Consider the following 13769-nt stretch of genomic DNA (forward strand, 5'->3'; position numbering starts at 1 on the left):
TCACTAAGATTTATGAAGTGCTAAGTGCTTTGCAAATGTTATCACCAAATTCTCATAACAAACCTATGAAGAAGGTTGTATTATTATCCTCGTTCATATAAGAGGAAGTTTAGTTTCATTGAGGGTAACTAGTCCAAGGTAACGAGCAGGAATGTCACAGGGTCAGGCTTCAAACTCAGGTCTGTCTGACACTAAAGTGTTCTGAACCTCCAGCCCACATATTTCTAATGAGAAATAAATTCTTGTGGAGAAGGAGAAACCGAGGTTCAATATGTCTTCATGTACCTTACAGTGCCTTACACACAATCAATACCCAATAAGCATGTGTTGAACAAACAGACACATTTGGTGAGGCTGGACCACGTGTCAAAACATGATCCACGACTTCACACTTGTGCCTCAGATTTCATCTCTGTGAAATGAGGAACTTGGGCCGAACGATCTCCAGGCTTCCTCCCCGTCTTAGGAATGCGTGTGCTGGTCCAGGAATGATGACAAAGTGGAGTTTAATGGCCCCGACAAGAAGGAAGAGCTCGGCGTGAGGAGCATCCCAAGCTCGTGGCATGTTCTTGTGAACAGAATGTTCCCTCTGCCCAAATACACCCTCTCCCCTCGTGCTCGCTTGGCAGATGTCCAGCAGTCAGTTCCACCAGTCTGCCCCCCATGAAGCTCTCCTTGACCTCTCCCTCACCCTCTGTCCTACACACACATGCACACACACACACACACACACACACACACACACACACACACACACCAACACATAGACACATGGTTATTTCCTCCTGAGGGCCCCAAACTGCGTGTCATTTGTGGTTATTTGATTGTGGGTCTGTCTCTCCATCCGCGCTCCACAGACTATGAACTTCTTAAAAACAAAAACTGCCTCCTTTTCATGTCCAGGCCCCATCGCAGAGCCTGGCATGTAACGCAAGCCTTCAGTAAATGTTTTCTGAGTGGCTGAATGAATTAGCAGGCTAAGTGTAGAGGGAGCAGAAGGAAAACAATTTGACCTTACTAGAGAATTCATGCCAGAAAACAGTGAGAAATTAACTCAGTAAGATAGGGGGAGGCTGGGCTAGAAGTCCAGGAAGGGACGTTGAGGCTTGGTGCCCCAGGTGACACCCCTGTATCATGTTTACATAGGGAAGTGACAGTGAAAAGAAGAATTATATCAGGAAGATTAATGTAGACACAGGTTCTCATTTTAAAAAATGAGTAAAAATAATGAACTTGCTTTCTTCCTTAGCATGCTCTAAATAAATTCAAATCTCATTTATTATATCTGACATTTACGTGCATAAAAAACACAGAATAGTCTCATTTAGAGGTGCCCTCCTTAGTTTATTTTAAGTAAATAAATTTTTAACAAATTACTAACACGGTAAACAAACATCTTACCTAGAATAAACCAAGTTTGCATAAGTCCAAACAGTTGTTCATAGCATATGTGCGCCTAACCTAGCTCAGCGCCTGGCACATAATAAGTGCTCAATTAATATTCGTTGAATGTCAAGTTGATACTGCACGGTGGTTGCATTCATTCTGGTTGTTTGCACAAATGGAAGATAACAGCAAGTCCCCAGATCTAAACACGGTGATTATTTTAGAAGATTAAAAGATTAAAAAATAATTAAAGATTGAAAGATCTTTAGCGCTTGTGTTTGGAATATAGAACATATATGTATATTTCTATCAGTCTGTTTGTTTTTTTAATGCTCTGAGCTGTAAAATCATATTAAAATAAATGCATATGAGAGAGCACATGTGAAATGACTACAGTAGATGGTGGCCCAGAAACGCATTCATTACCAGCCAGACAACCCATACCCGGTACAAGCTAATGAAAGGGCAACATTCCTTTAAAAGCCAAACAAGTCCCTTTATGCTGGTGTATCTTAGAGAAGCTGGGCCTGGAAAACAATCCAGTCCCTTCAAGTCCATTGGTGATGGCAGCTGAGCCATGTTTACCCAGGTGGTAGGCCATATTACCATATAATTGCATCATTTTGCAATCTTGGGATTTAAACTCACAAGCAATTTCAGAATGCAAAAATTTCTCACTAATTTAAGAGCAGAAGGGCGTACATTTGCGTGTGCATACGTGTGTGAGTGTGTGTGTGTGTGTGTTTCAAAATGATGAGGGCCTAGGAGGGCTCTTCTCTGATATTTGGGATCTGATTTCCTCCATGACTAAGCATGATGCTATTAGACAAACAGAATGTGATGTTGCCTAATGCAGTGCATAATGATCTCATTTGGACCACCTATGAATCAACATTTATGTCTAGGAAAGGTTGCGGTCTTATCTTGAGTCCCAGATTTTTATAAGGATTTCCATAATTGTACAGCTCTGCTCATCTCGCTCTGTGTGGGGGGCTGCATGCTCCTCCAAAGCTTGGCTTTCTTATGCATATTTATCACTTTTCAATTTATAGCTAATTGCTAGGATATTATTTCAGAAATAAGTGGAAATCAACTCCAGTTTCCTGTGCTCTCATCTACAGCTAATGTGTACAGGAAACGAAGGACTAAGGAGAGGTGGCAGGTTCTTTCCTTATATTCGGAAACCTTGTTGTAATACAAATTTTAGCCAGAAATAGGCTATTACATAATGGGACTTTGAACCAAGTCCTAGTTATTAAAACCCTAAAAGAGCTCATGATAGCAGTGCCTCATTTCTTGTGTGTATTCTATGAGTGCTTGTAAATTTGGTAGGTGTATCTGAATTGTGTCAAAAGGATCCCATGCCTCACTGATGTTCATGTATATTTCAAGGATAACTTATCTTCATTCTTGATTTTGATTTTCCATTGGTAGTGGCTTCTACCTCTCTAGATTTATGTTCTCCTGCCCCGAGCCCCTTCGAAAGTAGTAAATCTTCCAGGCTGGTTTCGGGAAGAGCGTAGTGAAAAAGAACTCGGGCTTTGGAACCTGTGGATGTTCATCGAGATGCTCATTAAGTATTTGATTCTTGTACAGGTGTGGGATATTTCTACCTCTCTGGCACCCTGAAGGTAAGGATATCCATGTGACTAGTTTTGTTCAAGGGCTCAGGCCCTTGGACAAATTCTAGAACTTTGTCCACCACCTCAGAGAGTCACGTGAGTTTTAGAAGTGTGTGAGCAACGAGGTTGGCCCAGAATGCATGTAACAATGTTTATCTCCTTAGTCTTTCCCCTTCTTCCTTTACCTGTGAAGAAGGAGCCGGTACCTTGTTTATAACCTGATTGTGTCACGGAGAAGAATATAGAATAGGATATGGAGGGCGCTTGAATAAATAAGCACATATAAAACATTTAGACATACCTGGAAAGTGTCTTACTTAAGCAATCTATTAGCCATCATTTTGCAATATGAACATTCTTTTGTTCTGCGCATTTCCTCACACCAGGCTTTCTAACACACAGACAAGGACACAGCCTGGTTTAGGGGGAAAGGACACAGTTCTGAGATTCTGACCGTGAATCAGCCTGCTGGTAGCCCAAGTGACCCTGGATTGAGTGGGTTAATTTATAGCATCCTGAGTAGAGGTGACTGTGGCCCCACTGACCACATCATCCAAAGCTCTTCTGGAGTCCCGAGCCCTGTTCAGAGGATCACCTCGGGGAAGAACATTGTTGCCCTTGGAATGTGGGTGACGGGAGCAAGAAGGAAGGCAGAGCCAGAAGCTGAGAAGTCAGGAAGCCCTGTTTCCTGCTCTGCAGTCCTTGTGCTGCTGTAAGGCAAAATGAATGCAGAAACTATTTTGTTCTCGGTACTTTAGTGGATAAAGTGAGTAAAAATGTTGCCATCTGATCAGCTGGAGGCTGTATGATGACCCAGGGACATAGCCACATGGCATTTTCCCTAAGAGCAGTAACATCCTCACTCCCTTCCTTAGAAATCACAGAGGGAAAAGCCAACCTGAATATCTAGCAAACAGGAAGATGGAAAATCAGGGATATGGAATTTCGTCCCCACCCATTTCATCATAGGCAAAGGCAGAAGGGAACAAGCTTTAGAAAGGAGGAAGAGAAGGCCAGCCACAGGGGAAGAGAGGAGGGAGCCACGCAGACAGGGACCAGGACAGACCTCTTCTGCAGGAGTCTGCCGGGCCAGCGCCTGGAGGAAGCACTGAGGTAAAGTGGGAAGCAACCACAGAGGGGGGCTGCGTGCCAGGGTGTCTGAGCTTATACAGACAGAACCGGGATGGAACGGATGGGAAAATAGAATCTCCTCAATTAGTTAGGGATAGAAGGATAGAAGGATCGGAACCAGAAAAATTAGTTTCAAAGGGTGGCCTGAGATCTTGAGACCAAATTTCATCTGAAGATGAAATTTGACTTGACTCGTTAGGCCTACAGTTGTCTCCACTGTAGACTTTGTTCTCTGGTATCTCTCACATGGTGAAAAGGTAGCTTTTACCACATTCAAGACAAGTGGTCCAGAAAGAAAGTTGTCCAGATGTTTATTCATGAATCTCACCATAAGCACTGAACACCTGTTAGGTGCCAGGCGACAAGCTAGGTACTGGTGATACAGAAATTAATGGAAGACTGTGTCCTAAAGGCTGTCACAGGCTAGTGAGGGAATGGATTCAGAAATAGGTAATTAGGCTGTAATGTAGCATGTCAGTAGCAATGATGGAGGTGGGCCCAAGGGATTCTGGAAGCATCTGGGAAGAACACTGGCCCAGGGGAAATGAGGAACAAGAGGTGGGAAGGTCAGAGAAGAGATGACCTTATGAGCAAGTCATAAAGGATGAACAAAAGTCAGCCAGGCAGCCAGCAGGAGCCCAGCAGGCTGGTGCGTGTGGGTACTCAGGTCCTCAAGGGGTCAAAGCAAGAGGCCGCAGGGGAGACTGGGGAGGGTCCCTGATGGGGCCTGGACTTCATTGAGGAAAACAGTGAGCCATTAAAAAGGCTTTCCTGTGGAGAAGTGACACTTTCAGCTTTTTACAAATATTCTTTTTAAGGAACATGGCTCTGGTGGCCGTGGAAGGTGGATCTGAAGGGGTGAGCGGAGGTGGGAAGATCAGTCAGAGGCTGGGCTGCAGCCCACAGGAGATAGGATGGAGACTGATCTGTAGCCACAGAGCGGCAAGAGATCTTAGACCAAAGTCCCAGAAAGAGTGAGCCTCGGGTCCTTGCTTGGTTTGTTTATCGATCCCATTCTTTCGACAAACCTCTGGAGTGATGCGGTGGGGTGAGGGCATGGGGGAGGGGCAGCTCTGACCAGAGGTCTGGTGTTTGTCACATTTCTCCTCTGCTCGGAGAGGCCCTGAGTGGAATCTTCTTTTCTGATGCAGGGATAGATGGTGGTTTGGGGGGCAGTGGGGGCTGGCGTCCTGGAACATGCCAGGCTTACTCCATGGTTCTTGCTGATGCAACAAAAAATTTCTCTTTCAAAGAGAGTGGCTGGAATGAGTGTTGCATCTCCTTGAAGCTCCCAGGAGTTCTCAGGCCCTCAGGCACCCAAGGATAAACATGGCTGTCATCCTTTGGAAGGTGTACGCAGGCATCATTTAGACCCATGCTGACTTCAAACTCAGCTCTTTGGGATCCTGTAACTAGTGTGAAACCATTAGCACCACCCTCCTGGGGACCGTGTTTCCTTGAGGTGGACCAAGAGAGGCGTAATGCAGCGGCTGCGTCAAGGAGGGAGACACCTTGGGTCTTCTGGCCAAGAAGTGGAGGTAGCCGTGATGGTAATGCGGAGAATGCCTTTGTCTTCCGTAACAAATGCTCGCCATCTGTTTCTCCCTTTTCCTCCTTTGTCTCTCACTTTGCAGGGTGCTTGCACTTAGGAGAGAAGGCGCCACCAGTGGGCACAGGCTCCATGGATGGGCCCCTCTGGCTCCAATGTACAGGTGAGCCTGGAGGACCTACATTTAGTGTCGGCTCTGCCCAGTAGGCTCTATTCCTTGGTGCTGGGGTTGGTCCCTGATGGCATTTTGGGGTGCGACCAAGGGAAGTAGTACTACCGCAGAACACACAGAGGTGTGTGTGGGGTGGGGAGAGGAGGAGAATTAAACTAGAGAAGTGAAGGTAGTAGGGGGAGAAGGAAAATGTTTCTTCCCTCTCTCGCAAGCATGGATGCTATGGAATCTTCTGGAGGCCTAGTTGGTGACAGCTACCCAGGCAGTCACTCAAGAAGCGCAATGCTATTCCAGCTCACACCTTAAAATAAGACCAGTTTCTCCTTGTGAGTAGCTAATCACTGAATGCTGCACTTCTGTGCCCTGAACAGTCCCCAAATGTCTTTCTATTATCACAGAAGCTCAAAGAAGGAATGAGTAGAGTCTCTTATTACTGTTAGAGCCAACATTCACTAGCCACTCACTCGGAGCCCCGCATATGAATCTGTTCTTGTCAGTGCTGCTAATGACCCTCCTGCGCCCAGAGCTGGTGGACACCCCTCTCCGTCCTCATGTCACTTAGCTTCTCAGCAGCACTCGTCAGTGACGCGTCCTGCCTTTTGACAAGGCTCTCCTGTCTGGGTCCTGAGGCTCGGCTCTCTCCTCACCCTTGTGCCTCCTCTCAGTCCATTTGCTTGTTTTGCTTTCTGCACCCAAACTCCTGAAACTCCCTGTCTTCTTGCCCGGCTTTTTTTTTTTTTTTTTTTTTTTTTTTTTGGCTAGGCCATGTCATTCCTTTCTCATAGTTTTAGATGACATGAGTGTGGATGGCTCCAGAATTTGGATGTCTTGCTAAGATCTCTCTCTTCTGACTTCCATAGTGACATCTGAGCACCGACTTGATGTCTCCATGCAGGTGTCTCCCCGGTGGATGTTACTTGTCCAAAATCCAACTCTTGATTCCCCTCATCTCCAGACAAGTTCTCTCAGCATGGGCAGCATCTTGACCTCTCTCTGCTCCTCACATCCGTCAGCATGTTTGGCCAATTTCATCTCGACTCTTCTCCATCTCCCACCCCACCCCTTCCCTGCCTCCATCATCTCTTCCCTGGACTTCCACAGTGGTTTCTGAGCTCCCTGCACCCATCCCTGTCTCCCTATCAGCCATTCTCCACCCAGCAGTCGGAGTGGTTATTAAAATGTGTAAAACAACTCATGTCACTCTGCTGCTGAAAGTCCTCCAGGGGCTTTCTTTGAACTTAAAATAAAATACAAACTCCTTACTTTAGCAACTTCAGAGGGACTCATGTGTGCCTCTTCTCTTCTGTCCCTCCTCTCTTTGCTCTTTCTGTCCCAGCCATTCACATGCTATTTGTTGCTAGAAGTAGCCATTTTTACTGACCTCAGGGTCTTTGCACATTCCTGGAATGTACCTCCACCTGTTCTTCCCATGCCTTGGGTACTTCTCATGCTTTAGGTGGCAACTTACCTGTCACCTGTCCTTAGGTAAGCCTCCCTTCATCTAAAGTAGATCTCTGCTGTCATTCTTTACCAAAGAATCCTGTTTATTTCTTTCATGTATCTAATTACAGTTCAGAATAGTGTTCGTCTCTCTGGTTAATTGTCTTCTTTATAAGCCTTGTAAGCAAGGTTGTTCTGTTCACCTTTTCTTTAATCCCCTACCGCTAACACAGTACATGTGATCAGTGCTCAATATAGGTTGAATGAAAGAGTGTCAGGCCTGCACTAAGCCCTCTATGTACGTTATTGTAATTAGTGTTCTCAAGAAGTCTGAAAGATAGATGCTGCTCTAGTCCCATTTTATGAACAAGAAAAACAAGGGTTACAGGTGTGAAATAATTTGCCCAAATCCACAGAGCCTATCTATAGGTGAAGAAGCTAGGATTTGAACTTGGAATGTCCAAGTGCAGGACTTGAGAGCTCACTCCCCTCACTTCATCGCCACTGGGGTGTGTGGGTTGTGTAAGAGGGAGAAAGGAAGTTATTAGGTCTCCAACATCAGCTCAGTCATACTCTGATTTAGAAGATCCCGACATAGAGATCTTGGCTCCTTTCTCCAATCTTTGCTAAATCACCTGTTTAGTAGATTTTTCTTTTTCTTTTAAATCCACAAAAGGGAGTTCAGTTTGGAGCCAAGAAACCATTTAAACCCATCTTGCCTTTTCTAGCTCCGTGTAAGTCCTCTAAGCTGACCACCCATTCCCCAGCCTGGTTCTTGAGATTGGGTTCTGCTTCATCTCTCTCTGTCTCCATTGAAAGGAACTGCTCACCCAAATGGGCACTCTGTAATAGATGGTTCCTTGTGACTCAGTGTCCCACAGCTGCGGAGAGAGATGCCTTAAAGCATATTTACCTCCAAGATGTCTGCTTGGCTCCAACTCTAGCCCAAAGAACAACTCTGGGCGTATTAGAAAATGGCACCCCTCAGTTTCTACCCAAATGCCAATGATCTTATTGTAGAAATAGGAAAAGTCATTCCTAAAATTCATATGGATTCTCAAGGGATCCTGAGTAGCTAAAATAATCTTGAAAAAGAAGAATAAAGTTGGTGGTCTCACATTTCCTGATTTAAAAACTTACTGCAAAGCTATGATAATCAAAACAGTGTGATATTGGCATAAAGACACACTATAGACCAATGGAATAGACTGGAGAGCCCATAAGTATGCTCTTGCATGTATGATGAAGTAATTTGGGGGCAGAATTTTTTTCCCAGAATGCATTTTGCCTGTGCCAAATGAGAGATACAGCTCCTGGGATATCTGTGGGCCCTGCAATCATGCTTGGGGTCTCCTTCTCAGCGCCAACAGTGAAGAAACCCTACATGGGGAAGAACATAGGGGGAGCACTTTGCTGTAGACCTACTTCATCTTTCAAATAGTCTAAACCCCAAAGTTGTGGTGGGAGTGAGAGGGGGTTAGCAATGCATGTCATGTACTTTATCACCTAACACGAAAATCCTCATACTGAAAGAGAAGAAAAGAAAATCTTCTTTTAAGCCTCCTTCCCCCACAAGCCTGACTTCCTGTCCTTGTCCCATTATCACACCACTCCTCAGATGAGTGTCTACACTCCCTGCTTCTCCTTCCTGGACAGGCCACCCTATCTTCCTGGGACAGTCACATCCTCCTTCCCACGATTCCATGGGGCTCTCTCAGAGACTGCTGATGACTTTCCAAAAGTCAAATCCAGGGAACTTCTAAATCGTCATCTTATTTTTTTCAGTTCTCTCTCTCTCTGACTGCACTTGCACTACTCCTCAGCTTGTGTCTTCCCTTTAGCACACATCATCACAAGCATACTAGCTGTTTATCTGTCTGTTTCTATCTTTCCCATAAGAATGGAAGAACAGAGGTGAACATTCTGTTTTGCCCACTGCTCTATCCCGTGTCTACAGCGATGCAGGCACTTAGCTGATAGTATTTGTTGAATGAATGAAAGAACTTTGACATCTTCCTCTGCCTCAGAACCCAACCTCCAAAAAGTTCTTTAGTTCTGTTATTTTTGCCTTAGAAATGTTTCTCAAATCTGCGCTCGTGTTGGGCTTTCTTTCCCCTTTCTTTCCCACCACACTACTTAGATTAGGACCTGTCACCCCTTATTGGCCTGCCACTGTAGCCCATTTTCTGCTTTACCATGGAAGTGGCTCTCTAAAGCACAGTCCCCAGTGGCTCCTTCCTCGGCTTCCCCTGCTGGATGTTCACACGATGGATGCTTATTACTGCGTGTCTGACAGTCTGGGACACCTGGGACTCCCTCTGGGAAAATACGTCAGGGGAGGTCCACAATTTGTCCCATTTCAAAGTGAGGTTCAGGGAGGAACTGACACGCAGAGCTCACAGAGGTAGGCACTGATGGGTGGAAAGAGGACGAACTGGAGACAAGTGATGGATCCTGTTAAAAGAACACAGGAGAGACACATGCAGTGTGGACTGTGGGGTAGAATTCTAGAATGAGTCATTACAACAGAGATCAACAGCCACATGGCAGGGAGGGGCTGGAGAGAGAGAGAGAGGAAAAAAAAAGAAAGAAAGAAAATCATGCTGAAGTCAGATAGGATTTCTACACCTGCCTACGTTTAAAAGCTAAGAATAGGGATATTTGGGGAGAAAAAATAGTGAGGAATCTTTTCATTCTACTGACATGGGCTATAAGAAGGGAGGTTTGCTGAGAAGGGTGTGTCTCTCACTCTTGGTAAAATTAGAATTTTGGTAAAATTAGAATTAGGAAAATTTTATTTTGGGTTATCCCAGCCTTCACTTTTTTCCTTTTTCTCCTCAGGCTTGTTCTCTCCATCTTTCCCTACTACCCAAACCTCTTTTTTAGGAAAGAGTCTAATACATTGGACTTAATGTTATATGTTACAGAAGTAATTTTACATGTTAGTAGAAGCTCATATCTGAAGGTAAAGATGCTTAAATGCAGCCACCATTAAAGAAATCTATATAGTCCACTATATCCAGCACAGGGCTAAAAACAGTGGTTTTTCAATAAATATTTATTGAAAGATGTTCAAAAAGCATTATTTATACAATCAAACTCTGAAAACCATTTAAATACCCAACAAGGGAGAAACCACTGAGGAACCATTAATACCTAGAAATATTACACAGCTATAAAAAATTCAGAAAGCCCTTTTAACAGCCTAGGAAAATGCTTATAATGAAATGTTAGAGGAAATAAAGAAGATTCCAATTGCTACTATATGTCAGCTCTAAAAATCATATGCATATAGAAAAGACAGAAAATCCATGGATACCTGTGGAATCTGGGATTTGGGGGTGTTTTTAGTTCCTTATTTCTACTTTTCTGTATTTTTGAATCGCTTATAGTTGGTATGAAATAAATATTTTAAAAATAACATTGGGAAGATTGATTTGGGAGAGAGAATATTTTTCAGGGCCCCAGGGGGCACAGCAAGTAGGTATGGCCCTCTTGGTCTAACACATGGGAGGAGACAGGGAGGAGATTCCAGCCTCTCTAGTAATGGAGGCTGGCTGTCTGGCCAGCAGAGGATGGATTTTTAAAGAGTAGTACAGCAGTGGAGAGTCTGACCTTTAAAGAAAAAGGGAGTACTTGGTGATACTGGTGTATTGGTGCTTTGAATATGGCAGACTTCCTCTGGGAAGGTGTCACTGCGCTGGGCTAATAGGCTCTTCCAGCATCTAGAACATTTGGTGCTCCTGATTCTTCCTCAGCGTTTGTTTGTTCCTTAAACACTCAAGCCTTGCTCAGGTGCTGAGACATGTCTCCCCGCCCCCCACCCCCTCCCTCGGCTCTCCCACCCTCTTCTGTAAAAAATACAGCTGTAAGATTTACTGAAAGCCTTTGTGTGTACTTCAGGGACATCCTACATTAATATCTTTAAGAACTGAGGTTATGTGCCATTAAAAAAAATTATTATCTAATATCTTGCCTATAAAGACCTACGTAAAAGGCTCAGTGATCTTCATAACGGGATCACAGATTTCAGCATTCATAAACAAGGAAAGATTTCCTTTGGTTGTTTCTGGAAATCCCTTCTAAACATCTGCGTTTTCTTCGAACTTAAGTAGCTTCCCACCTCCTTCTCCTGAGATCTGTTGCCACTCTGTGGGAGAGTAAACTTCATAACCAGTTACAAACAAACAAAAACAAAAACAAAGCAGAACCCTGCAACAGCAATCTGTCTCCATCCCTCTCCAAATTTTTAATTTCCTGCATTAAAAAAAAAAAAAAGAAATATCCTAGGCTATACTTGTGTTTCAAGGATCTTAAGATCTAAATGGAGATTCGACAACTTTGAAAACCTAACCAAACCTAAGATTTTGTTTCTTTTATTTACTAGTTATTAAAATATCCGCCTTCCCGATTAAGGAAGGCTGGATGGCAGGAGGGGCCACGGAGGCGTGGGGGAGAAGTGTGAAAAGAAGAAATCCCAGCTCTGCCTGGAAGACTGCGTGTGAAAGAGCCCGACTCCTCCGGCGGCTCCAGGCCGCGTTTTGCAGGCGGCCGCATCTGCCTCCCCTGTCTCTCTTACCTCCTTGATGTTCGGCACTATTTGTGGCCGGCGTGGTGGAAGGACACAGTGAGGTTCTCACCCCCGCCCCCCGCCCCCCGCTCCCATCCCCAGTTCCATCAAAGCGAACCCGGGCCAGCGCAAGGATCTCCGAGTTGCGAGTGTGCTGAGGCTGGGACTGTCACTCATTCTCCGATCAGCGCGTGAACGCAGCTCGGCAGCCGCTGGCAGGAAACAATTCTGCAAAAATAATCATACTCAGCCTGGCAATTGTCTGCCCCTAGGTCTGTTGCTCTGCCGCCGTCCACACTCTGCAAGGGGGGGTGCATAGAATTTACCGCGGCAAGAACATCCCTCCCAGCCAGCAGATTACAATGCTGCAAACTAAGGATCTCATCTGGACTTTGTTTTTCCTGGGAACTGCAGGTACATTTTGAAATTATGATTATTCTCAGACTGATGTACTGATTGCCCCCTTCCCCCTCCTTCTCCCCCGAGGACACTGCTATCTGGGGTGGCTTTACGTGGAACGCTAAGGGTGGTCGTTGTCGTTGAGCTGAGGAAGGAGCGCGTCGCCCTTGCTGCCCCGCGGAACCCCGCGCTCTCCCAGGCTGCGCCGGACCGGGGCTGCCTCCGAGCGCCGCGAGCGCCCGCCGCGCCTCCTGCGCGCCCGCCCTTCCCACTTTGTGTGCCGGCGGCGCGGGGAGCGGAGTCTCCTGCTCCCGGGGTCGGTCCCGAGAGCGCTACGGCCGCGCGGGTGCTGGGCAGCGCTCCTTCCCCGAAGCGGGCGGCGGGGCGGGGGTGCCGCGGCTCCGCGGTGCCGCCGCGCGAGCTTGGGTTTCGCGGGGAAGGGGCTTGTCAGCCCCGGCTCCGCGACGAGTGAACAATAAGGCCGGGGCAGCCGCCCCATCGTTATTTCCCCGGGTCTAATAAAGTGGGGCTCACCGCCTTCGCGCCCAGCCCCCCATCCCCGCCCAGACTGAATAACGGTTTGCAAAATGGGGCGAAATGGGCAGAATCTCAGGGCTGTGTGGCCGTTGTTGCACCCCCGTCGATATGACGTTAGTTTTTCATTTGCCAAATTGCTGGTTACTTGCAAAGCCTGCTCTCGGCCGGGAGCACGGAGGGATGGGAGGGCCGAGCGCCGCGTTTTGACAGGAGGAAGTGCGGAGGGGCGGAGGGGCGGAGGGGCGGAGGGCGAGGAGGGCGTGATCGGGCTGCCTGGTGTGTGTGCGCGTGTGTGTGCGCGCGTGTGCCTTCACACGCGCCGCGAGCCCCGTGTTGCACGGTGCGCGAGAAGAATGGCAGGTAGCCGCCCGCAACACCTCGCCCTAGCCTCCTTTCTTTGGGCGAGGTTCCTGATCCTTGCAAAGTGCGAACAATAGGGAACCGAGGGGAAGACAGCCGAGGGATGCTGCCGCGGGTGGCGGGGGCTGCGCCGCCGCCGCCCAGAAAACCTCTGCGTTCCGGAGGTTCATTTCATTTGGTGTATTTCTATCCCGGCCTCCCTGAAGATTTTTCAGTGCGTGCCTACCCTCCCCTCCAGCTGCTCTCCCCACCCCACCCCACCCCACCCCACCCCACCCCACCCAGGGATTTGCGCTCTGGCGTGGACGGTCGGGAAGGGGGTAAGAAAAGGAGCAGGGGCCGCAGAGAGCTGGGTGGGATGGGCGTACATTCCGGGCAGGGGGCGTGTGCTGGGAAGCGCCCGGGGAAAGCCGGGCGGAGGGGCCTGTGTGTCGCGACTGCCGCTGCCAGGTGCCGCCGCGGGTGCTGCCCTAGACGGCCCATTCCGGGTGGGGGAGCGCGCGGGGCGTGCCCTCCCCGGGCGGCACGGGAGCAGCCCCGGCCGCCGCCTCCAGCCAAGTCGGGTCCCTCTCCCATGGCGACCAATCAGAGCGAGGCTGGCTG

The 13769-nt window shown here is 47.4% G+C and overlaps 1 protein-coding gene across 24 annotated transcripts in view; it reads left to right on the forward strand.

Moving 5' to 3' along the window:
* Positions 1–12032: 12032 nt before the first annotated feature.
* NCAM1 (neural cell adhesion molecule 1) overlaps positions 12033–13769 on the forward strand; it is a 298788-nt gene continuing 297051 nt past the window's right edge. For all 24 annotated transcript variants that reach the window (XM_047691566.1, XM_047691573.1, XM_047691575.1 and 21 more), the window contains exon 1: positions 12033–12284. In XM_047691566.1, the coding sequence (XP_047547522.1) occupies positions 12233–12284 (52 nt within the window). In that variant the 5' untranslated portion in view covers positions 12033–12232. The remainder of the gene's footprint in view (positions 12285–13769) is intronic.

Source organism: Lutra lutra, chromosome 10 (genome assembly GCF_902655055.1).
Source record: "Lutra lutra chromosome 10, mLutLut1.2, whole genome shotgun sequence".
NCBI lineage: Eukaryota > Metazoa > Chordata > Mammalia > Carnivora > Mustelidae > Lutra > Lutra lutra.